The sequence below is a fragment of the Homarus americanus genome, unplaced genomic scaffold, assembly GCF_018991925.1.
Source record: "Homarus americanus isolate GMGI-L3 unplaced genomic scaffold, GMGI_Hamer_2.0 scaffold37032, whole genome shotgun sequence".
NCBI classification, from domain to species: domain Eukaryota; kingdom Metazoa; phylum Arthropoda; class Malacostraca; order Decapoda; family Nephropidae; genus Homarus; species Homarus americanus.
Window position 1 is genome coordinate 2,173,271 of NW_024731852.1, and position 27,305 is coordinate 2,200,575.

Consider the following 27,305-nt stretch of genomic DNA (forward strand, 5'->3'; position numbering starts at 1 on the left):
ATGTCCTCATCACTAGTACCATGCGTGACTCAGACCACTGCGACACTGATCATCGGCTCGTCAGAGTCAAGCTCTCAATTTGAGTCGCCCCAAAACGGCGAAGGCAACAAGCTAGAGGAAGTTTTAATACTAGGCGTCTGGAGGATCCAGCGGTAGCACATGCTTTCAGAGAGCAGCTCGAACAGTGGATGATAAACAGCCCTACAAAGAACAACCCAAATCCCACTGCCGAATGGAATATTCTCAACACTGTCATAACAAAACCTGCAGAGACCCTCGGCCAGATCGAAAGAATACACCAGGACTTGTTTGATGAAAATGACCCAGCAAACAATGTACTCATCAATGATAAACGTGCTGCTTTAACTGAATGGCAGAACAACCCTCAGTCTCGGACCAAAGCTGATACCATCTGCAAGAAGAAAGCTGTGCCCCAGTGGGAACTTCACAATCTAAAGAATGACTGGTTTAAAAATACAGCATGTGAAATACAAAAATTTGCAGATCAGCACAGGATGCTATTTTCAATTCCATCAAAACATTTTATAGGCCAATCACTCGTGGCGCAGCCTCCCTCCGCTCATCCGACGGCAACTCCATAATTAAAGACAACGAAGGCCGCCTTCAGCGCGGGAAAGAGCACTACCATTCACTGCTCAACCGAAATACTGATGTGGATGTCCTGACTATCCAGCAGGTCCTTCAGCATCCAGAGCTGACCCACCTCAGCTATCCTTCATCCACAAATGAGGTAACTACTGCCATCAGGCAGATCAAAAATAACAAAGCCTCAGGGCCTGATGATATCCCAGCCGAGGTGTATAAAGCAAGAGGACCTCTGCTTACCAGCCGTCTCCACTCTCTCTTGGAGAATATATGGGAAAAGAAGGAAATCCCCCAAGCTCTTTAAGACGCCTCCATCGTCAATATTAAGAACAGGGGAGACCGGTCAGACTGTGGCAACTACCGCGGGATCTCGCTGCTGTCCGTAGCTGGAAAGATTATTGCCCAATTCCTCCTAAACAGACTCCTTTCTGAGGAGGAAAACTTCCTCCCAGAATCTGAATGTGGTTTTAGACCATCACGTGGCACCATTGACATGATCTTTGCTGCCCGCCAGATACAGGAAAAGTGCAGAGAACAACGTCGTCGCCTGTACATGACTTTCATCGACCTCACCAAGGCCTTCGACTCGGTCAACAGGGAAGCCCTCTGGTGGACCCTCAGCCGTTTTGGCTGCCCCCTCCCCCTTCCCCAATTCATCGCCATTGTGAGGCAACGGGGGTTTAAAAAGGGTGTGTCCTGGCACCAACTCTCTTTTCTATTTTCTTGGTTGCCTTCCTAACTCGTGCCATTGCCAATTTAGTCGGCGGGGTGGACATCGAGTATTAAGTGAAGGGAGCTCTTTTCAACATAAGATGGCTCCAGGCAAGAACAAAGGAGTCGGTATGTTCCATTACTAAACTTCAGTATGCAGACAACCTCACTCTTGTTGCTCACATTGAACGCGACCCACAGGAGAACCTGAATACCTATGCAGATGCGTATGCACACTTCGGTCTTGAGGTGAATGTACGTAAGACTTAGATTCTCTTTCAACCTGCCCCTGGTTCAGACACACCTCCAACATCCATCCATCTTAACGGTACTACCCTCTCTAAAGTTTCCCACTTTCGGTACCTCGGCTCCCAACAGTGCACCACAGCGGACATCGATGAAGAGATTCAGCATTGGATCAGATGTGCATCTCAAGCCTTTGGCAGGCTCCGAAACCTTGTCTTCAGCTGTAGGGAGCTAAAATTATCTACAAAGTTACACGTATATCAAGCAGTGATCCTCCCCACCCTGCTATATGTCAGCGGGACATGGGTTTAATACAGGAGGCACCTCGAAGCACTTGAAAACTTTCACCAACGTAGTCTACGTTCCATCCTCCGAGTTCGCTGGGAAGACAAGAGAACAAATGCCAGCATCCTTGCTGACACCAAATGTAGGAGCATCGAGGCTACCATTATCCATGAACAACTACACTGGACTGGCAATGTTACCCGCAGGGACGACAATAGACTGCCAAAGCAGCCACTTTACAGTCACCTAACTAATAGTAAACGTAATGCCCGTTGGCACTACACGAGAAGGTGTCAATACTTTCGAGTTAGCCCAACTGAAAACCGAGGCAGACAAGCGCCAACGCCGGAAAGACGCTTCCACCGTCCCGTCCGCACTAGTTGTAGCCCTCCACATGTGCAACATCTGTGAACAACTCTGCCGGTCCTGTATCGGACTCTACAGTCACCTCAAAATTCACCAATGAAGGTGACACATCCCCAATAACTCATATCATTGTATCATAGCGGGATGATCGTCATACTCGATTCAGAGTGAAAGCAAAGTAGTAGTAGTAGTAGTAGTAGTAGTAGTAGTAGTAGTAGTAGTAGTAGTCATGGTAGTCATGGTAGAACCGACCCTCCTTCCACTGGATGGCGAGATCCTCCAACACAGGACTTCAAACACATCTAACGAAGCCCGTGTGGACGTCAGTGCTCGAGGATTCTGGACGCGGGGACAGCGAGCCTTCTTCGACATCAGGATTTTTGATCCCATGGCCGTTTGTCACCGTAACCTAGCTCTCGATGCTGCACATAGGAGGAACGAGAACGACAAGAGAAGGGCATATGGGGAGAGAATTCAAAATGTCGATCAAGGCAGCTTCACTCCGCTAGTGTTCACAACCTCTGGTGGGATGGGCCCAAGCGCAAGATGTTTCTACGCCAGACTCGCGGAGCTGATCTCCGAACAGAAGCAGCAGCCCAGAAGTTATGTCACAGCCTGGATGAGATGTCGACTGTCCTTCTCTCTCCTTCGGTCGGCTTTGCTCTGCCTCAGGGGAACGAGAGCTTCTGCCCCTACTCCGTCAACTGCTGCAGATATCGACTATGAGGCTACAGTCACCGAATGCCGCATCGATCTGCGGCTCAACTAATTTAACACAGATAGGATAGTTGCTTATGTATTAGGATATTTAATATTAAGGTAAATAAATGGTGGCGAAGGTGTGGCTATTGGGGGAGGCTGGAGGCCACGTTAGTAGTAGTAGTAGTAGTAGTAGTAGTGTGTGTGTGTGTGTGTGTCGTTATAAAGCCATCGAAATCAGTGGACAATGATAACACTGATTTATGGCGATTTCCACTACTTTCATTTCACCATACGTTAATCACAGAGGGTTAGATTAGGTTCGGTTAGGTTAGGTTAGGTTAGGTTCGGTTCGGTTAGATTAACTTAGTGTATTTCAATCATCATGAGAAATAAGCTGGGATTTGTATCTATTTTTCACGTGACCTAAAGTTAATGTGCCTTTAACCCAATCCATTAGCCTGAAGGACCAACCAAACTTTAATTCACAAACGCACATAAAAAAAAGAACTACTCATTGACATTCTAAATACTCGATAAATCTTGGTGTATAATCATGAAATCTTTCCACTTCACCACTTCACTACACACACACACACACACACACACACACACACACACACGCGTCATGTTTTCAAGTTCACTGCTGTCTTGACAAATGGATTATCGGATCACAATTTTTTTTCTCATGTGATTTTGACCTTATGGTTGACCTAGACCTTGCCTCTGACCTTGACCTTACATCTAATCTTGACCTTACACCTGACCTTGACCTTACATCTGACCTTGACCTTACATCTGACCTTGACCTTACATCTGACCTTAACCTTACATCTGATGGTAATGATTGTTTATCAGACCATAGCTTACAGCCCAGAGAAAGACAGTCAACACGTATATAGCAGTGACCGGGAGCGCAAGTTGACCCACCCTTCGTAATTAAATTGAGTTTAAGACCTGACCAATATATTCAACCAACCACACAAACTTACCATGATATACTCAATCAACCACACACACTTACCATGATATACTCAACCAACCACACACACTTACCATGATATACTCAACCAACCACACACACTTACCATGATATACTCTATCAACCACACACACTTACCATGATATGTTCAACCAACCACACACACTTACCATGATATACTCAACCAACCACACACACTTACCATGATATACTCTATCAACCACACACACTTACCATGATATATTCAACCAACCACACACACTTACCATGATATACTCAATCAACCACACACACTTACCATGATATATTCAACCAACCACACACACTTACCATGATATGTTCAACCAACCACACACACTTACCATGATATACTCTATCAACCACACACACTTACCATGATATACTCAACCAACCACACACACTTACCATGATATACTCAACCAACCACACACACTTACCATGATATACTCAATCAACCACACACACTTACCATGATATGTTCAACCAACCACACACACTTACCATGATATACTCAATCAACCACACACACTTACCATGATATATTCAACCAACCACACACACTTACCATGATATGTTCAACCAACCACACACACTTACCATGATATACTCTATCAACCACACACACTTACCATGATATATTCAACCAACCACACACACTTACCTGATATACTCAACCAACCACACACACTTACATGATATACTCAATCAACCACACACACTTACCATGATATATTCAACCAACCACACACACTTACCATGATATGTTCAACCAACCACACACACTTACCATGATATACTCTATCAACCACACACACTTACCATGATATATTCAACCAACCACACACACTTACCATGATATACTCAACCAACCACACACACTTACCATGATATACTCAATCAACCACACACACTTACCATGATATACTCAACCAACCACACACACATACCATGATATACTCAACCAACCACACACACTTACCATGATATATTCAACCAACCACACACACTTACCATGATATGTTCAACCAACCACACACACTTACCATGATATACTCTATCAACCACACACACTTACCATGATATGTTCAACCAACCACACACACTTACCATGATATACTCTATCAACCACACACACTTACCATGATATACGAACGTAGAACAGACGACAGGAAAGGAAAACATAATCAATAAGAAAAAAAAAACACATAATGAATAAGCTTTGAGAAAAGACAGTGCAAACGATTTACATTTTATAATTCAATAGAACAAGGAGCAATAAAGAGCTAAAACGATTATTATTATTATCTTATATTTATGAGGAAATGGCTGACACTCTTGTATCTTAAACCTCATTGGCTGGTTTTTGTTTCACGTTAAGGGTGGTGATTGGCTACTCGTTTCCCCGCAGCTGTGGATAACTCGTCATTGGCTCGTCATTGGCTCGTCATTGGCTCGTCATTGGTTCGTCATTGTCTCGTCATTGTCTCGTCATTGGTTCGTCATTGTCTCGTCATTGGCTCGTCATTGGCTCGTCATTGGTCAATAATTAAAATCATTTCAAGGTTTTTTATGATGGTTATCGAATATATGATATCTGATACCTTATTATCAGTATGATAATAAGCTCGCCATATATAAAATTTAAGGTCAAGTGTCAGAGGTAAGGTCGAGGTCAGATGTAAGGTCAAGGTCAGATGTAAGGTTAAGGTCAGAGGTAAGGTCAAGGTCAGATGTAAGGTTAAGGTCAGATGTAAGGTTAAGGTCAGATGTAAGGTTAAGGTCAGATGTAAGGTCAAGGTCAGATGTAAGGTTAAGGTCAGATGTAAGGTTAAGGTCAGATGTAAGGTTAAGGTCAGATGTAAGGTTAAGGTCAGATGTAAGGTCAAGGTCAGATGTAAGGTTAAGGTCAGATGTAAGGTCAAGGTCAGATGTAAGGTTAAGGTCAGATGTAAGGTCAAGGTCAGATGTAAGGTTAAGGTCAGATGTAAGGTCAAGGTCAGATGTTAGGTCAAGGTCAGATGTTAGGTCAAGGTCAGAGGTAAGGTTAAGTGAGATTTCCATATATAGAATAAGAAAAGTTAAACTTTGACGAAAAGTTGATACTGAGACTCTCAAGGTCGCTAACCTAACCTAACCAAATCTAACCCTAATCTTATATATCCATATCGGGTCTAACGTAACCAAATTAAGCCCTGCCCTAACCTAGCCAGATCAAGCCCTAACCTAACCTAACCTACCCTAACCTAACCTAACCTAACCTAACCAGATCAAGCCCTAACCTAACCTACCCTTAACTAACCTAAAATAATCTCACTTAACCTAATCTAACAGTCTAATGAAGGTAAACAATGGCATGTAATTTTCGAATTTAGAATTTATGTACGAAAACCCTTACAAAATGTGTACGGAATGACCTGTGTACGGAATGACCTGTGTACGGAACAACCTGTGTACGAAACGACCTGTCCACTAAACGACCTGTGCACGGAATGATCTGTGTACGGAATGACCTGTGTACGAAACGACCTGTCCACTAAACGACCTGTGTACGAAACGACCTGTGTGCAGAACGACCTGCGTAAAAAACGACCTGTATACGACCAATCCTCCATCGACCTGTAGCTTCGCCTGACTGCTTATAAGTTGGTGACACGAACTACATTAAAGAAGTATTAATATATCATGATATACTCACACACACACATACCATGATATACTCAACCTCACACACAAACACTTAACATGATATGCTCAACCTCACACACACACACACACACACACACTTACCATGATATACTCAACCTCACACACACAAACACTTACCATGATATACTCAACCTCACACACACACACTTACCATGATATCCTTCATCCTTGACCACCGAAGGGTCAAGACGTACCTGGCGCTCCTCTCGGAGCAGCCTGGTCAACTGTTAAGTTGGCCCATACCAACTCCCTCCCCTGAACCCTCCTCCCCACCGGAATATCAACAAGTTCACGCCAGAAGTTACTATTTCATTTAGGAAAGGAATGGAACCAGTGTTAAACAGAGGTGAACAGTGGTGAACAGTGCTTAAGTCAGTGAGAACAACTCAACAGTAACAGTGGTACCCAAGTTGACCTTCACACAGTGAGGTCCCAGGTACCCAGTAATAACGGCCCGACCCAACAACCAGCGATGTGTTAATCCGTCTACGATAGGAAGGCCTGGGACCACACCTCACTCATAGACCACCGTCTGTGAGGGAACTACTACACCACGTGAGGTCCCTCATAACACCATCTGTGAGGGAATTACTACACCACGTGAGGCCCCTCATAACACCATCTGTGAGGGAATTACTACACCACGTGAGGCCCCTCATAACACCATCTGTGAGGGAATTACTACACCACGTGAGGCCCCTTAACACCATCTGTGAGGGAATTCCTACACCACGAGGCCCCCATAACACCATTCCAGAGGCCCACCACGTGAGGCCCCTATAACACCATCTGTGAGGGAATTACTACACCACGTGAGGCCCCTCATAACACCATCTGTGAGGGAATTACTACACCACGTGAGGCCCCTCATAACACCATCTGTGAGGGAATTACTACACCACGTGAGGCCCCTCATAACACCATCTGTGAGGGAGTTACTACACTACGTGTCTGCTGTTCAACACCTCAGCTCACATGATCTACGTGACCGCCACTGTAAACATTAATCTGTATGTTCACTGTATGTTCCTTTACCTTTCTCTAATGAAGGCTTTTGTTAAACCACCAATGTATGTAATAAGTCATTTATGCCCAATGTATATTTTCAGCCTTCGGGCTGCAGAACTTTTTCAATAAACCGTTAATTATTATTATTATTATTATTATTATTATATACTCAACCTCACCCACACACTTTTTTACTTTTTTTTTACTTTTATCCTCTTCGCCACTGATCGGTTTTGTTAGCTGCCTGGGCGATCGGTCACGACTCTTTCCTTTATATTCTTCACCAAAGGTCGGCTCATAGCCGCCGGGCGCCACTTACATGATATACTTACCCACTCACAGTCACCATGATATACTCACACACACACACACTTACCATGATATACTCAACCTCACACACTTACCATGATATACTCAACCTCACACACTTACCATGATATACTCAACCACACACACTTACCATGATATACTCAACCTCACCCACACACACTTACCATGATATACTCAACCTCACACACTTACCATGATATACTCAACCACACACACTTACCATGCTATGCTCACCCACACACACTTACCATGATATACTCACACACACACTTACCATGATATACTCAACCAGGTACAGGTGTGGTGAAGGTAAGGCATGTGCTGTACTCTGACAACCTGTTAGGACATTTAGGAAAATCTTGTATTCATCGTCACCAAAGGAAGTGATTCAAGTCAACAACAAACACTACTTTTCCTCAAACCACTTATACTAAAACCACTTATCCTTAAACCAATTATAGTTAAACGACATATACATAAACCACTTATACTTAAACCACTTATACCTAAACCACTTATACCTAAACCACTTATACTTCAACCACTTATACCTAAACCACTTATCCTTAAACCACTTATCCTTAAAACACTTATATTTAAACCACTTATACTTAAACCACTTATTCTTAAACCACTTATAATTAAACCACTTATACTTAAACTACTTATACTTAACTCACTTATACTTAAATCTCGTTCTTCCTAAATAAGTGACCTGGAAACACAAGTCTAAAGACCTTAGGATTTTTTTTATTAGCAAATCCTCATCACGTTAGTGTGTGACGTAACCAGGTCCTTCATGACGTCAGTTAAGGGAAGAAAAAAGTGCCTAATATATTTTTTTGGGTATCTTACATTACTGTATTTAATCATATTTTGTATTTTTAATCAAGATCGGATAAAAAAATAACCATAATGAATTTGCTAACTACTAACAATCACTACTATAATTCTAAAAAAAAAGAAAATCACAGTAATTAATTATAATTTCATGAAACAGACCTCGACCTCGGGAGTAACTAAGCGAAAGATATAAAAAATTTGAAGTAATACGTGCGTGTTTACTAGCTCTGAGTGTAGACTATCTTTATGAGAACACATAATTATATATTCATCGTTAAAATATTCCACGAGAATGTTTTAATATCATTCTTCGGTATACGCGAGCTGATTGGCTGTGATCTATCTCATCAAAACCTGATTGGTTCCTTGTTCCTGAAGCTGTATTCGGTTTGCCATTGGCCAGTGCTTCGTATAGTCTTGAAGTTCTTATAATCGTTGTTTAAAACTGGTCAATATCAAAAGCCAATAAGAAGTAGTGAAGAGCCTGGAAGACACAAGGTATGGGTTTCCATTGGCCAGGAGGCGGAGTTAGTGGGCGGGAGGATGATAAGAGGCCAGAAGGTGTCTAGTCAAAAGCAGAAGGTCCTCTGACAGGCTGAGAACCGCTGCTCCAGTAGATCCGTTCCTGCTGCTGGTGTTGTCGCTGTTGACGCTGAAGGTGTGAGAAAATTGTGCTTGTGTCGAGGAAGACCTAATAGTCGTGTGTGTCTGTTAGTTACCTGGTTGTTGATCCACATCGTCTGTCAACATTATGAAGGTCAGTTCTGGTCGTCTTCCTCACCAACATTGTCATTTTCTCTTTATTTACAGCATTATCTTCTTAACGCAGAGTCTCCACCAAGCATCTCTCACCGTGTACGTACATCTCCGCACACACACTTCATACTAACACCCCTCTCATCCCTACACTCCGACCAACTTTAACGTTACGCAGTGAAAAATCAAACAAAAAACACACACAACTGAAAATAATTAGCAAAATATCAGAAAAACTCACAACTCCACGGAAATATATGTCAGCATTTCCCAGCTCGAAGCTACAGGAACACTTTGTTGACCGTATTAGTGTTAAGGGTTTGTCATCATGTTGGAGGTGTGTTATATGATGCAGGTGTTAACAGGTGTGCTATATGTTGCAGGTGTTAAAAGGTGTGCTATATGTTGCAGGTGTTAACAGGTGTGTTATATGTTGCAGGGGTTAAACGGTGTGCTATATGGTATAGGTGTTAACAGGTGTGTTATATGTTGCAGGTGTTAGCAAGTGTGTTATATGTTGCAGGTGTTAAACGGTGTGCTATATGGTATAGGTGTTAACAGGTGTGTTATATGTTGCAGGTGTCAAACGGTGTGCTATATGTTGCAGGTGTTAAACAGTGTGTGATATGTTGTAGGTGTTAACAGGTGTGATATGTTGTAGGTGTTAACAGGTGTGCTATATGTTGCAGGTGTTAAACAGTGTGTGATATGTTGTAGGTGTTAAGAGTGTGTTATATGTTGCAGGGGTTAAACAGTGTGCTATATGGTATAGGTGTTAACAGGTGTGTTATATGTTGCAGGTGTTAGCAAGTGTGTTATATATTGCAGGTGTTAAACGGTGTGCTATATGGTATAGGTGTTAACAGGTGTGTTATATGTTGCAGGTGTCAAACGATGTGCTATATGTGCAGGTGTTAAACAGTATGTGATATGTTGAGTGTTAACAGGTGGATATATATTTGTAGTGTTAGCATGTGCTATATATTGCAGGTGTTAAACAGTGTGTGATATGTTGTAGGTGTTAACAGGTGTTTATATGTTGTAGGTGTTAACAGGTGTGTGATATGTTGTAGGTGTTAACAGGTGTGCTATATGTAGGTGTTAAACAGTGTGTGATATGTTGTAGGTGTTAACAGGTGTGCTATATGTTGTAGGTGTTAACAGGTGTATACATGTTGTAGGTGATAACAGGTGTGCTATATGTTGTAGGTGTTAACAGGTGTGGTATATGTTGTAGTGTTAACAGGTGTGTATGTTGTAGGTGTTAACAGGTGCTATATGTGGGTGTTAACAGGTGTGTGATATATTGTAGAAGTTATGAGTGTGCTATATGTAGAGGGTGAATAGTGTGTGATATGTTGTAGGTGTTAACAGGTGTGCTATATGTTGTAGGTGTTAACAGGTGTGCTACATGTTGTAGGTGATAACAGGTGTGCTATATGTTGTAGGTGTTAACAGGTGTGGTATATGTTGTAGGTGTTAACAGGTGTGCTATATGTTGTAGGTGTTAACAGGTGTGGTATATGTTGTAGGTGTGGATAGTGATGCTGATGCTAGTAAGGAAGCCGCTGGGGGCAGTGAGCAACAACTTCCCTTACAAGAAGATAACTGGTGACGTCGTATTGACTGGCACCGTGGCTGTCACTGTACAGGTAAGACACACACCTGTCTCTCTCACAACACACCTGTCTCTCTCACAACACACCTGTCTCTCTCACACACCTCTCTCTCTCTCAGAACACCTGTCTCTCTCCCTACCACACCTGTCTCTCTCAGAACACACCTGTCTCTCTCACAACACACCTGTCTCTCAGAACACACCTGTCTCTCTCACAACACCACCTGTCTCTCTCTCACAACACACCTGTCTCTCACAACACACATGTCTCTCACAACACACCTGTCTCTCTCAGAACACACCTCTCTCTCTCAGAACACACCTGTCTCTCTCCCCCACACCTGTCTCTCTCCCCACAACACATGTCTCCCCAACACACCTGTCTCTTACAACACACCTGTCTCCTCACAACACAAATCTCTCTCACAACACACATCTCTCTCACAACACACCTGCCTCTCTCCCCCAACACACCTGTCTCTCTCACAACACACCTGCCTCTCTCACAACACACCCTATCTCTCTCACCACACACCACTTTCTCACACACCTGTCTCTCTCACAACACACCTGTCTCCCCTCCCCACACCTGTCTCTCTCACAACACACCTGTCTCTCCCCAACACATGTCTCTCTCACACACACCTGTCTCTCTCCCCCACACCTGTCTCTCTCCCCACCACACCTGTCTCTCTCCCCAACACACCTGTCTCCCTCACACACACTTGTCTCTCACAACACACCTGTCTCTCTCTACACACCTGTCTCTCTCACAACACACCTGTCTCCCTCCCCAACACACCTGTCTCTCCCCAACATACCTGTCTCACAACACACACTTGCCTATCTCACAACACACCTTTCTCACAATAAACCTGTCTCTCTCACAAAACTCCTGTCTCTCTAACACACCTGCCTCTCTCACAACACACCTGCCTCTCTACACACCTGTCTCTCTCACTACCTGCCTCTCTCTCCACACTACCTCTCCTCACACACCTGCCTCTCCCCAACCACCTGTCTCTCCACAACACATGCCTCTCCTACTTCCTTGTCTCTCTACACACCTGTCTCCCACAACACCTGCCTCTCTCACTACACACACCTGCCTCTCTCACCAACACCTGCCTCCCAACACACCTGTCTCTCTCCCACACTGCCTCTCTACCTGCCTCTCTCCAACACACCTGCCTCTCTCAACCACCTGTCTCTCTCACAACACCTGCCTCTCCACAACACACTTGTCTCTCTAACCACCTCTCTCTCCCCCACACCTGCCTCTCACAACACACCTGCCTCTCTCACAACACACACCTGCCTCTCACCTGACTTCTGTCTCTCTCCACAAAACTCCTGTCTCTCTCCTGCACACCTGCCTCTCTCCACAAGCCTCTGTCTCTCTCACAACAAACCTGTCTCTCTCTCAACAGACATGTCTCTCTCACAAACCACCTGCCTCCTCACAACCACCTGCTCTCTCACCACACCTGCCTCTCTCACACACACCTGTCTCTCTCCACAACGTGCCTCTCTAACCACCTGTCTCTCCCCAACACACTGCCTCTCCACAATACCTGCCTCTCTCTACCCACACCTGCCTCCTCACCAACACACCTGCCTCTCTCTCCAACACCTGCCTCTCTAGCACACTTGCCTCTCCTCCCAACTACACCTGCCTCTCTCCTAGCCACCTGCCTCTCTCCACAACACACCATCTCACAATACCCCTGCCTCTCTCCACAACACACACCTCTCCCCACAACACACCTGTCTCTCACCACACACCTGCCTCTCTCCTAACACACCTGCCTCTCTCCACAACACACCTGTCTCTCTCCCAACACACGTGCCTCTCTCACCTTTCTCTCTCCAGCACCTGCCTCTCCCACAACACACCTGCCTCTCCACAACAACCTGTCTCTCTCACAATATACCTGCCTCTCTCACAACACACACTGCCTCTCTCACAACACACCTGTCTCTCTCAATACACCTGTCTCTCTCCATACACCTGTCTCTCTCTGTCACCTGCCTCTCCACAACAACCTGTCTCTCACAAACACACCTGTCTCTCTCTCACACATATCTCTCACAATACACCTGCCTCTCTCACACACACCTGTCTCTCTCCCCAATACACCTGCCTCTCCACAACACACCTGCCTCTCTCACAACAACCTGTCTCTCTCCAATACACCTGCCTCTCTCAACAAACCTGTCTCTCTCACAATACCTGCCTCTCTCTCACAACACACCTGCCTCTCTCCCCTACACCTGCCTCTCTAACAAACCTGCCTCTCTCACAATACACCTGTCTCTCTCCACAATACACCTGTCTCTCTCCACAACACACCTGCCTCTCTCCCACACCCCTGCCTCCTCTCACAAACTTCTGTCTCTCTCCTGACTCTGTCTCTCCTACAACACCTGCCTCTCTCCTGCTCCTGTCTCCTCCCAACCTGTCTCTCTCACAACAAACATGTCTCTCTCTCCCACACCTGCCTCTCTCCCTGCCCTGCTCCCCAGCACACCTCTCTCATAACACACCTGTCTCTCTCCCAAACACCTGCCTCTCTCTCTACACCCCTCCCTCCCACACACCTGCCTCTCTCACAACACCTGCCTCTCTCCCAACACACCCACTCTCCTGCCACACCTGCTCTCTCACCCTGCCTCTCTCACACACCTGCCTCTCTACAACACACCTGCCTCTCCCAACACACCTGCTCTCCCCAACACACCTGTCTCTCCTCACAATACACCTGCCTCTCTAATACCTCTCTACAACAAACCTGTCTCTCTAATACACCTGCCTCTCTCTCAATGAAACCTGTCTCTCTCTGAATACACCTGCCTCTCCACTCTCTCCTGTCTCTCTACCTGCCTCTCTCCTAACACTCTGCCTCTCTCACAACAACCTGTCTCTCTCTATCACTCTCACCTGTCTCTCTCACACCTGCCTCTCTCCACACTGCCTCTCACACTGCTCCTGCTCTCACAACAACCTGTCTCTCTCACAACACTGCTCTACCCACCTGCCTCTCTCACAACAACCTGTCTCTCTCTGATACACCTGCCTCTCTCAAATACACCTCTCTCTCTGGTGTCTCTCTCTATCTCACAACACATTTCTCTCCCCTACCTGTCTCTCACAATACACCTGCCTCTCTCCACAACCCATCTCTCTGGTCTCTCTCACAATACACCTGCCTCTCTCTAACACCTGCCTCTCTCCAACACACCTGCCTCTCTCACAACACCTGCCTCTCACAACAACCTGCTCTCTCTGCTCTCTCCACAACCTCCTGTCACCTGCCTCTCTCACACCTGCCTCTCTCCTGCTTACACCTGCCTCTCTCACCTGCCTCAATACCTGCCTCTTTCTCCTCTGCCCACCTGCCTCTCTCCCAATACACCTGCCTCCTCACACCTCTCTCTGTCTTCTACAACACACCTGCCTCTCTCCCCAACAAATGTCTCTCTCACAACACCTGCCTCTCTCTGTAAAACCTGTCTCTCTCTAATACACCTCTCTCTCCACAACACACCTGCCTCTCTCTCTCAAACCCTGCCTCTCTCACAACACACCTGCCTCTCTCCACCAACCTGTCTCTCTCCTCAACACACCTGCCTCTCTCCACAACAACCTGACTCTCTCTCTACACCTGCCTCTCTCTGCATACCTGCCTCTCTCACAACAACCTGTCTCTCACAACACACCTGCCTCTCTCACAACAACCTCTCTCTCACAACACCTGCCTCTCTCTACACACCTGCCTCTCCACAACAACCTGTCTCTCTCTGTCCTGCCTCTCACACCTCTCTCTCACAACAACCCTGTCTCCCACACCTGCCTCTCTCCAACACACCTGCCACACCTCTCTCACACACACCTGCCTGTCTCCTCACACACTGCCTCTCTTACAACACACCTGCACTCTCCACAACAACCTGTCTCTCTCTACACCTGCCTCTCTCACAACAACTGTCTCTCACACAGCCACCTGCTCCTTCCTTCACCTGCCTCTCTCACAACAAACCTGTCTCTCTCACAACACACCTGCCTCTCTCCACAACAACCTGTTCTCTCACAACAACCTGTCTCTCTCACAATACACCTGCCTCTCTCACAACAACCTGACTCTCTCACAACAACCTGTCTCTCTCTATACACCTGCCTCTCTCTCAACAACACCTGCCTCTCTCACAATAACCTGCCTCTCTCCTTCCATCCACACCTCCTGCTCCTCTCTCTACACCTGCTCCTGCACACCTCTCTCTAAACACCTGCCTCTCTCCTATAACCTGTCTCTCTCCTGTCACCTCTCTCACAATACACCTGCCTCTCTCACAACACACCTGCCTCTCTCACAACACACCTGCCTCTCTCACAACAACCTGACTCTCTCTGCCACACCTGTCTCTCTTCCTGCCTCTCTCCTCCCCTCTTTCACAACAACCTGACTCTCTCTGCCCTCTCTCACCACACCTGCCTCTCTCACACACACCTGCCTCTCTCACAACACACTGCCTCTCTCACACACTCTTCTGCAAACCTGCCTCTCCTCAACACACCTGCCTCTCTCACAACACACCTGCCTCTCACACACACCCTGCCTCTCTCACAACAAACCTGTCTCTCTGTACCTGCCTCTCTCAGCCAAACCTGTCTCTCTCACAAACACCTCCTCTCTCTGCACCTGCCTCTCACAACAAACCTGCCTCTCTCCAATACACCTGCCTCTCTCACAACAACCTGACTCTCTCACAATACCTGCCTCTCTCACAACAACCTGACTCTCTCACAATACACCCCTTGCACACTCCTCCCCACCAACAACCTGTCTCTCTCACAACACACCTGCCTCTCTCCCAACAACCACACTCTCTCCTGTCCACCTCTCTCTCTCACAACACACCTGCCTCTCTCACAACAACCTGTCTCTCTCTATACACCTGCCTCTCTCACACACCTCTCTCCAACCTGTCTCTCTGCACCTCCTCACAACACCTCTTCTCACAACACACCTCTCTCACAACAACCTGTCTCTCCAATCACCTGCCTCTCACACAACCTGCTCTCTCACCTGTCTCTCTCCACCTGCCTCTCTCACAACAACCTGTCTCTCTCCTAATACACCTGCCTCTCTCACAACAACCTGTCCCTCACAACACCTGCCTCTCTCACAACAACCTGTCTCTCTCACAACACACCTGTCTCTCTCACAATACACCTGTCTCTCTCACAACACACCTGCCCTCTCTCACAACAACCCTTCCTCACAACACACCTGCCTCTCTCCAAACTGTCTCTCTCACAACCACCTGCCTCTCTCTACAACAACCTGTCTCTCTCCCCACTTACCTCTCTCAACAAACTGTCTCTCTCTCCCTGCCTCTCTCACAACAACCTGTCTCTCTCACAGCCACACCTGCCTCTCTCTCAACACACCTGTCTCTCTCACAATACACCTGTCTCTCTCACTACACACCTGCCTCTCCACAACACACCTGCCTCTCTCACAACCACCTGTCTCTCTCACAACACACCTGCCTCTCACAACAAACTGTCTCTCACAACACACCTGCCTCTCTCCACAACAACCTGTCTCTCTCCAATACACCTGTCTCTCACAATACACCTGTCTCTCTCCCACACCTGCCTCTCTCAACAACCTGTCTCTCTCAACACACCTGCCTCTCTCACAACAAACTGTCTCTCCACAACACACCCCTCTCCTGCTCTCTCTCACCACCTGTCTCTCTCACAATACACCTGTCTCTCTCACAATACACCTGCCTCTCTCACAATACACCTGTCTCTCTCCTACACCTGTCTCTCTCACAATACACCTGCCTCTCTCACAACACACCTGTCTCCCTCAGAAGACTATAATTACATATCATCGTCAATATGATCTTTAAAAAGGATCTGTGTCACGTGTATCTGGTGTCATATGAAGAATTACCTGGTGTCACATGGGAAGTGTCACGTATGAACTATATCTTACATAGTCTAGTATCATATATGAACCGTGTCACATCTTTCCTAGTGTCACATATAAACGGTGTCACCTCTTTCCTGGTGTCATGTATAAACGGTGTCACCTCTTTCCTGGTGTCACGTATAAACTGTCACCTCTTTCCTGGTGTCACGTATAAACTGTGTCACATCTTTCTTGGTGTCACATATAAACTGTGTCACCTCTTCCCGGTGTCACATCTTTCCTGGTGCTAATTAATCACAAAACAAGCATCAATAGCTCTTAGTAATGAAAAAAAAAATTAAGATACTTTTATCATTACTATCAAGAATTTAAGTAATTAATCATATTTTTCTAAGTGACATATAAATAACGAAGTAGCGTGTTTAAAGTAGTTAAGTTATCTTGTAAGTGAGTAAGTTTTTATGGGGGTAATAAACAGTCAGTACATTAGTTCGCGTTAACTAAAGATGAGAAAACTGCTCTCATGACTAACCTATATTAATCTCTTCTGCGAAAAACTTTGAAGGCTAAACTTAAATTAACTTAAGCTAACCAACAAACCTAACCTAACCTAACCTAACCAACAAACCTAACCTAACCTAACCAACAAACCTAACCTAACCTAACCAACAAACCTAACCTAACCTAAGAAATAACAGTGTGCCAATAATATCAGGACAGAAGTCGGGTAGTGTGCGGGGCCGCTTGTACTGTGACCCCGGGATGCAAGGCGTTTAGTTATGTGTTTGAAGACCCTAAGTACAGCTGTTCCATATTCACCGACGTCACCACCGTCGACTACAACACCGGCCCCAGCAACCAAGCCTACGCCATGGAGAGTTTTCGTATGTGGTGACTTTGAGATTGGTGATTTATCTTATTGTTTTATATTGGTGATTTATACAGGTACAAGGTGGATGGTGATTTATACAGGTACAAGGTTAAGTGATTTATACAGGTACAAGGTTAAAGAGATAACAAGGCTATACAGGTAGATCACGTAAGAATGGCTGGATCGTGTTAAGAAGCTGAGAATATAAGCAAGTATTCTATGCCTTTATCTACCTGTCTCTTACTACAATAATTTGATAAAACTCTCCTAGATTATTTCCTCCTTTCCTCGGAGAAGTCTTTTCCTATCATCTACTCTACACAGAGGTGAGAGGGGATTAAAATGATAAATAGAGCACCTTGTAATAGCCTTCAAGATACCTGGCAATACTCCACATGCTGTTATTGGTGTGTGTGTGATTTTTAGTGTGTGTTGCAATGTGTGTGTTGTTACTGCACTGTAATGATAGCGGCACAACCCAGGAGTCGCCTTGCATGGCAGAGAAACGGCCAGAGTGAGGAACTGACATTATACATAGAAATTCACTAATTATCATCGTGAAGGCTGATCTGTTAGTCAAAAGTTAATATCTGCTCAGCTTGTGTTGTCAATTACTAATACATCTTAAAGCTTTTTGTAACTTCCAAGTGAGGATTATCTTTGTACACAAACATTGCCGTCTGGTGTTAGTGTATTCCCTAATTAATTTGTGTGAGGAGGAGGAGGAGGAGGAGGAGGACCTTCATAACACCATTTCCCTTATTCTCATGTTGCCCAAGTTATCAGAATTAATACTCATTTTCTGTTAATACTCATTTTCTGTCTCCCAACAGTCGGCACCTTATACAACTCGCTCCTGGAGACAACGAGTTATGCGTTAAACAACAATAATAACCTGCTAGTGAAGTGTAATGCTAACTACGCACTAGGAGCCATTATTAATGGTAGAAAGATTCAAGACAAGACAGATATTTTGAACGCCATATGTTTGAAATTCAATGGACCGGAGTTCCTACTCAGTGGCTCGGTGGTCAATGTTCCTACAGGCATTCAGAGTACCTCCAAGATGTGCCCGACCAACCATGTGATGATCTCATTCGAAGGAAAGACTAGTACTGGAACCTACACCTGGAATGTTCCGGAAACACTGGAAGGCATGTGTATGAAGTTAGACGGATGGATGGTGAAGGAAGACATGTGCACAAACCTGGCCCACACTGAAGGCTTTTGGAATGGACTAAATTACCCGACGGATAATGAAGCACATTGGAAGGTGTTCTTCAACTGTCCCATCAACTATGTGATTGTACAACTGACACGTGAGTTGGTTAATGGCAACAAGCTAATCAACATGGTACGCTGCTGCCCAGTGATTCCCGTGTGAATCCTTCATCCCACCGACCAGGGAGGTGGCGGTGTAGTGGTGGTCCAGGTTTGGTGAGACGTCGTTGCTGATACTCAACACCCTCATGCCACCTCACACTTACCACCTAAATTCTGACTTTTTCTCACACTTCAACTCGCACTAAAATCTCACACCTTGACTCCCTCAGAACACAAAAAAGTCGAACCCAAACCTTAAATACTAATACTTCTTGGCCATCTAGTTAAGTTTATCCTACCATTACATGAAATGATCCATGTTTATTGTCATATATTACAGTACACTGATCATTTGAGAGCGTAAAGGTTATATTTAGGAATAATCAACAGTATAACTCAGAATATACAAGTCCCAGAAAATGCAATACACACTGCCTTGTAGATTTTAGTAAAGATCATACGTAAATGATTCGATTTGCAACAGCCACTTTGTCCTCACTTGTTGACGTGCGAGGTCTCCTACCAGTCGTGGGAGTAATGCAAACAAACATTAACCATAACCAACCTGAAGTACCAACACAACAAACATATTTATTTATTTTTTTTTTTTAAGTTGGATTGAGAACAGAATCGACTTCACAATATTCCAGAGAACTATTTATGTGTTATTGGTGAAATAGTACAGTTTACGTCATGAAATAGTACTGGTTAAGTCATGAAATAATAGTTTACGTCATGAAATAGTACAGGTTACGTCATGAAATAGTACAGTTAACGTCATGAAATAGTACAGGCTACGTCATGAAATAGTACTGGTTACGTCATGAAATAGTACACGTTACGTCATGAAATAGTACTGGTTAAGTCATGAAATAGTAGTTTACGTCATGAAATAGTACAGTTAACGTCATGAAATAGTACAGGTTACGTTCATGAAATAGTACAGTTAACGTCATGAAATAGTACAGTTAACGTCATGAAATAGTACAGATTGTGTCATGAAAACTGAAGTTAGCGTCAGCTGAAGAAGTTAAATAGATTGGTGTTATTACACAGCTCAACTAACTTAAATAACTAACAACGGGGCTGTATATGTTAATCTAAATCTACAAATATAAAATAAAGTATAACTGTATATCATTAAAATACACTTCCTATACACAATACAATATACATAATACAACAATGAAGACAATTAGGACCAGTGATTTAAAAATATAAAGACAAACTAGATTCAACAGAGATCATGGCGACTAAGAGAGAGTTAAATGCAGCATAACTTTATTAACGAAAACATGATACAATTAACCTAACCCAACTATAACAACTCCGAATAATGAGAGGATTACACAAGTGGCTCTCTCAAATTAACTACAGTGAAGTAATGTTAATGTAATCAGATAAATTCACAATAATGGGAAATTTCCAAATCCTCTGAACCAGTCTGTTATGATACTGTTGGAAACGTGTGTTGAAATGCGACAAGTTTACGTAATACATAATACTAACTCACTCTATTTACTACAAATATAAATCCCAATTGATAGGTGGAAAAGGTTCAGTGGATAGACAATAGATGGATGGAATTGAACCACCACTAACTGATAATAATTAATGTTATAAATGAAAAAAAACCCGAACATGTATTTTGTTAACGTGTCTCCAAGAGCATAAATTTATTCAACTCAGTCTGATTATGAGAAGTTATTACCAATGTTGTTTACCTTGGCGGCTGCATGAAAATAAAATATGGCTTTACTACCTTGGTTCAGTTAGGTTAGGTTACAAACAACTGTCATTAAAACCCATAACTCAGATCACAAGAAATAACTTTTTGAATAGATTAGATTATATTTGATTACCTTTCCTTTCCTTTTGGGTGATTAATTTTCATGTGAATTAAGCTGGGGGGGTTAATCTTCAGGTGATCCGAAATATTGCACACCAAGTACAATACTGAACAAGCACTTCACTCACCTCTGTGCTGGGACGAGAGACACATCCCTTCGTAGTTTCAAGGAAGAATATCACAGCTGACAGAAAACACCCGGAGGCCAGTATGAAGAATGCACCCTAGAAAACATATTATCGTGAATTACAATAACAATTTATATCATAAATTAAATTTGTATTAGTTACTCCTCAATAGCAGTAATCGTTTTCTTTTTCATCATTAAGGGAGATACTCAACTAAAAATATTCTAACACATATGAACTACAAAAAAATAATCTATATATCCCTTTTCAAGTTTTTAAGTGGATATTGTTGTTCGGTACTGAAGGGGGCAATATTACCTGAAGGTGGTCGAGAGAGAGAGCTCCTCCTGCCACGGTAGACTCGGCCTGGTCGTCCCTATTTTTCATTGATTTCCGTAGCTTCTCGAGTTCATCTCTCATCCACTTGTTTATTAGTCCAGCCTGCACCATCTTCCCCAGTCTGGTGGATAAATGGACGTACTGTGGTGGTGATGGTGCACACAGTGGGAGGCAAAATATAATGCTGTCACTGAAGGAATTGACGACCAGTTGGCATAGTAATAATTAGACTTATAGTACTCGAGTTCATAATAGGTACTAATACACGGGGCTTTACACTCACATTACAAGACAGGTGATAGTCATGTTATGTGGCGTTCAAGGGTAAATTAGCTGGGTCAGTCTCAGGACTACGTAAAGGTCACAAAGATAACCAAACAACCATTACCAAGGCCAATGAGCAAATTTCTAAAACAATAATAAACAATAATCGACCCTTTGTTACACGTGTTTATTCTGCGACTAAAATACTTGATATAATAATCAGAAAAAAGTAAAAAAAAAATTTCTTCTTTTGGATTATATAGTGTAGTCAGTCTCCTCTCTATTACAGGTACGAGAGTTCGAGACTGTGGTCCCTTACTGTGTTTTAAGGTGACCTGGGTGATGCTTATAGTGACAGGTTGGTAGTAGTGTATTGGTACTAATGATGGGATTTCAGTACAACATACGCCATTAGGGGCATCCAGAGTTCCAATTTTTTAGAAGCATATGGTAATAAATAAGACACAGTTACTTTTTTAAGACTGAGTGTCAGGCGTCCTACCAAATCCCAGACAAGAGTAAACAAGACGTCTACACTACAAGTAACAGCGAAGGAACTCACTCAGAATCAAATCTATTCTTGAATGGCGCGCCACTGGTGCACACTATACCGTACGACTGAGGGAAGAATGTTTGGCGAGCGTGATAGAAGTGGTTTCTGCCTTTCTGTGCGGCGCGGATTTCCGAGTTGATTTTGGCAGAGATGTACACGATGTCATGAGTCAAGACCTGTGAGAAATAAAGGTTAGGTTAGGTTAGGTTAGGTTAGGTTAGGTTTAAGCCATAACTCAATACTTTCCAATGAAGTCTTACATTCGGTTTCCTCACTGTTACTCACCATATCCATTGCCTGTTTACCTCCAGAGGGGAAACTCCTAGATGGGTCAGTTGTATCCCAAAGTCTCTTGAAGATTCCAAACTCCGCAGTCTAATAGGCAAAGAAGACATAATGCTATTAAGTGTTGTTGAAGCGCAGTAGTGCATTATAACATCAATATTTACGTGTTTTCGGAACAATACATAATTTCAGAGTGGGACAGTGTAACTTGGGAGACCTGGGAGGTATTTATTAAATCCTTGAGTACGATGACATAACCCCTTAAGTTATAAAGGCATCATGCTCTAGAGGTTAAGTTATCGTACTCAGGGGGTTAAATCATCGTACTCAAGGGGTTAAATCATCGTACTCAAGGGGTTAAATCACCGTACTCGAGGGGTTAAATCACCGTACTCGAGGGGTTAAATCATCGTACTCAAGGGGTTAAATCACCGTACTCGAGGGGTTAAATCATCGTACTCGAGGGGTTAAATCATCGTACTCAAAGTACTATAGGGATTTTAATCACTATAAACTGAAAAAACCCACAAATCTACCACAAGGATCTTATCACTATCGTCCTGGATAACAAGAATGAAACCACAAACCACCATCACCTACCACCATTACCTACCACCATCACCTACCACCATCACCTACCACCATTACCTACCACCATCACTAATAGTACCACTGTCACCTACCACCATCACTAATAGTACCACTGTCACCTACCACCATCACCTACCTTAAGGAGCTCTTCCAGGCTGGTACCTTGTTGAATGGCAGGGACCAAGCGGCCTTGAGTGGCCTCCTCAAGATCTTCCAGAGAGTCAATAGGTTTCTCAAAGGTGGGCTTTGTGAGGTAGGCCGTCAAGGTGCCGGAGTACAACGCTGAAGACAAGGGGAGAGAGAGGGAAGATCAATTCATAAATGCTTTAAATTATTAAGATGTTTTATGATAAGAGTATATTCAAGTTACCTAGAGGAGGAGAAAGTATGTAGAAGGAGAACTTGAGGGGAAGGAGGAGGAGGAATAGAAGAATAAATATTTAGTTCAGTAGGTATTGTTGGAGTGTGAAAGAAAGTATTTATCATTCATTATTTGGTGTTGGCAATGGCAACTAGGCATGGGCCGCTAAAAGTTTCAAAATTTAACTAGTTTATTTTGTTTTCCAGTTAAGTTAACCTGATTTTTTTAACATTAATTAATTAAGTTAAGTCAGCCAGTCTGTGTTAAATTTGCTTTGGGTAATTTTCATGTGGATTAAATAACTTAATATCCTGTAAATGTTTTCCAGAAGAGTCAATGAATACTGTACTTTGAATACCTGGGTAGTGAGGCAGTCTGGCACACTACTTCCCTGGTATGAATAAGTCTTGAGGTAAAATAATGATAAATTCTTGACGTTTTTATGTTTTACTCAACAGTTTTTCACATGTAAATAATTTTATTATTTCAGTATGCAAAACCAAGTTAGACTTTCTTACTTGAAAATTATATCATGATAAAATAAGAATTCTGCATATCAAATGAATAATAATCAATGAAAGTTTAAACTCAACCTTTTCAATGTTAACTGCCAAGTTCAAGTCAGATACTTAAATTATGGTTTACCAAGTTACCACAACACCGTGATAGCCTCATTTCCATAATGTGTATACGAAAATGTTTGTTTCATGTTTCAACTTTCAAGTCTTTTCAACTTGCAAAAAGTATTATAATATACACCTCGCCCTTTGAGCGTGTTTATCACACGAACACTGCAACGACAGCTGAGTAACTGAGAGGCAGCAGGCAGGGAGGCCTCACCCTCACCAGCCTGGCCACGCACTGTACAGGAAGGGTACTCACTGGGCTCAATGGCTGGTGTGTTATATATTATTTGTTACTTTTTCTAAGGAGTTAATTGATAATTAATCAAAGTTAATCAATTAATTTGCCAAACTTTCGATTAAGTTAAGTTAAACTGCTATTTCAAAAGTTAACTAGTTAAGCTAAGTTAATAAACTTAATCGTTAACTTGTAGAAGTTAACGATTTAGTTAATTAATTGCCCCATGCCTGATTGGCAACTCAAGGAAAAACTGTTCAAGAGAAAAATTTTAGCCTCAAAAAGAAAAATTGAGGACTAATATGAATGGATAAAAATTTATCAGCAATATTTCTAGGGGCGGAAACTGGCAACTGTGAAATTGGTTGATAGGTGAAATGTTTAAGGAAAAATATTGGTTTTAACACCCTAATGTACTGCATAATAATAATAATAATAATAATAATAATAATAATAATAATAATTAACGGTTTATTGAAAGAGCATAGCAGGCAGAAGGCTGAAAATATACAGTTACATTATTGGGGAATGGGTTTCGATTTACTAATAATATACAAGTAACATAAGTGATACAAATAAGATATATACTAACTAGATGGGGAAAAGCTCAAACTACAGGGCATTTCAACATAGTGACAGTGTAAAAAGTAATATTGACTGGGAGTGAATACACTGGTTAATTGCAAGTTATTGATAATTTTTACAATGGTTGGGACTGGACTGTCCTTATATAGCAATCAGTTCGTGCTCGTATGGACTGGATGCGGTTGTGGTGTCGAACAGCAATTCTCCGGCGAGGGATCTGAGGTGGTAGTAGGAGCGCTTCTTGATATGTGGAGTAGGAAGGGGAAAGAATAATCTTGCATGCCCTCTTTTGCACTTTTTCTAGATGTTTATGTTGTGTGGCATTTAGGGGGGAAGACCAGGTAGGGGAGGCATAGGTGAGCTTGGGAAGTACGAATGTTGAGTAAACACTGAGGAGCTCGGGGGCAGGAACTCCGAGGGACTTGAGACGGCGGAGAAGGTGGAGACGGAAACTGGAGGATTTGACAACTTCACTGACGTGTGGTTTCCAATTTAGTTTGTTGTCTATGGTGATGCCGAGGAGCTTAGTGGAATCTACAACTTGGAGTGTGTTGGGACCTAAAGTAAAGGAAGGGGGTGGGAAAACGTCGGAGGAGAGGTTGATGTGCATAACCATGGTCTTGGTATGGTTGATGGTGACATGGTTGTTGGTGGCCCAGTTTTGGAGACTGTTCAATAAATCCTGAAAGGCAGTATAGTCGGGAGCAAAATTGTTGACGCTGATCCCAATGGTGGAGTCGTCGACATATTTCCAGCGAGCAGGGGTTTCTCTTAGGGCATCATTGATGAGCATAAGGAAGCAGAGTGGTCCCATCTTGGTGCCTTGGGGGACGCCACAGGTGAGTAACTCAAAGGTGGAGACAGCCCCTCGGAAGCGTACAGCTTGGAGTCGGTTACTGAGGAAGTCAGTAAGCCATGGTAAAAGATTTCTTCGAAACCTGAGGTAGATAGCTTTGTTGATAATTAAATTGTGGTCGACTAGGTCGAATGCCTTAGTGAAGTCAATGGAGGAGACAGCTACAGACGTTTTTCGTTTCTCGAGATGGCGGTATATGTAATCGAGAAAGCTGACAAGACAGTGAGTGGTGGAGGAAGTTTTCATGTTGCCAAATTGCTGAGGGTCTACGACTCCTGCAATATCAGCATAAGCCCAGTCGAACACAAAACTTTCACAGATTAGGCTGGGTATTGGGGTGATTGCAATAGGTCGTAGCTGGTTGACTTGGGCACTGGTGATACATAAGAGGTCTTCCAGTCAGCTGGGCATCTGGCTTGACTGAGAGAAGCATTGGTGATGGAACAGAAGGGTTTAGCAAGCTCCGGGGAGAACTCCTTGAAGAATTTCATTGGTAAGTCAATGGGGGTGGTGGAGCGTTCTAACTTTAGTTTGTCCAGGCGTTTTGCTACTTCAAATTCTTCTACTAAGTCAGTGGGATGGGGGGCTGGTAGGTAAGCAGGGAGAGTGGTTGTGTCAAGCCGGGGGAGCGTCTGGCATATAGTAGCGAAATGGTTATTTGATTGCTCAGCTGCGTCAACATTAGTGAGATGGCTAAGGAAGGGGAGGGGGTGTGTCTTATTGTTTATTCCACAGAGTTCTTTAAGCTTACCATACCACTGACTGATGTTGGTCTGCTTCAGGTGTTGCAATTTGGTTGGATAGTGAGACTTCTTAGCAATGCATATTTCGCGGATGACTCGGTTGCGAAGGGACCTGTAGCGGTTGTGGTCATTGAGATAAAAGGCTCTGTCTCTCTGTTGTATGAGTCTTTTGATCCGAGGTGTGATCAAGGGCAAATCAGCTGGGTGAGATCTGACGGACTTCTCGGGGAAGAAGTGGTGGTGAGCTTCCATGGTGGTGTTGGTATAATTTATCCAGTTGATGTCCACGTCATCCACACTAAGTACTTCAGTCCAGGGATGGTGAACTATCCACTGCCCGAAGAGACGCACTGCAGAGTCAGTAATCGGCCTGTGGGTCTTGATGTAGGGTCTCTGTACTTGAGTGGGAGTGGCAGCTGGGGACCAGAGCACTGACAGGTGTGTGCTACACCCGATAGGAGGCATTGGTTGAGGTGGTTGGTACTGGTCCGCTAAGTCAGTTAAGATAAGGTCAAGGGTATTTTGACCGGGTGTGGGGAAGTTCACAACTTGTGATAGTGACAGCTGGTCC

At 43.7% G+C, this 27,305-nt stretch overlaps 2 protein-coding genes across 2 annotated transcripts in view; one reads left to right on the forward strand and one right to left on the reverse strand.

Moving 5' to 3' along the window:
• Window positions 1-20,604, forward strand: LOC121867851. The gene is made up of 5 exons (XM_042367974.1): window positions 1-152; window positions 10,139-10,148; window positions 11,092-11,211; window positions 17,841-18,009; window positions 18,830-20,604. The coding sequence occupies exons 1-5, from the start codon at window positions 1-3 to the stop codon at window positions 19,378-19,380; spliced, it is 1,002 nt and encodes a 333-aa protein (XP_042223908.1). The 3' UTR covers window positions 19,381-20,604.
• LOC121867888 (ionotropic receptor 40a-like) overlaps window positions 20,587-27,305 on the reverse strand; it is a 12,891-nt gene continuing 6,172 nt past the window's right edge. Inside the window, exons 11-16 of the mRNA XM_042368009.1 lie at window positions 23,465-23,610; window positions 22,738-22,827; window positions 22,462-22,628; window positions 21,615-21,756; window positions 21,297-21,392; window positions 20,587-21,051 (exon numbers count right to left, since the gene is read on the reverse strand). Of these exons, the coding sequence (XP_042223943.1) occupies window positions 21,040-21,051; window positions 21,297-21,392; window positions 21,615-21,756; window positions 22,462-22,628; window positions 22,738-22,827; window positions 23,465-23,610 (653 nt within the window). The 3' untranslated portion in view covers window positions 20,587-21,039. The remainder of the gene's footprint in view (window positions 21,052-21,296; window positions 21,393-21,614; window positions 21,757-22,461; window positions 22,629-22,737; window positions 22,828-23,464; window positions 23,611-27,305) is intronic.

Coding starts and splice junctions, on each gene's coding strand:
- LOC121867851 (XM_042367974.1), top strand. CDS start 1: ATGTCCTCATCACTAGTACCATGCGTGACTCAGACCACTGCGACACTG. Junction 11,212..17,840: donor CCGTGGCTGTCACTGTACAG/GTAAGACACACA, acceptor CAATAATATCAG/GACAGAAGTCGGGTAGTGTG. Junction 18,010..18,829: donor CTACGCCATGGAGAGTTTTC/GTATGTGGTGAC, acceptor GTCTCCCAACAG/TCGGCACCTTATACAACTCG.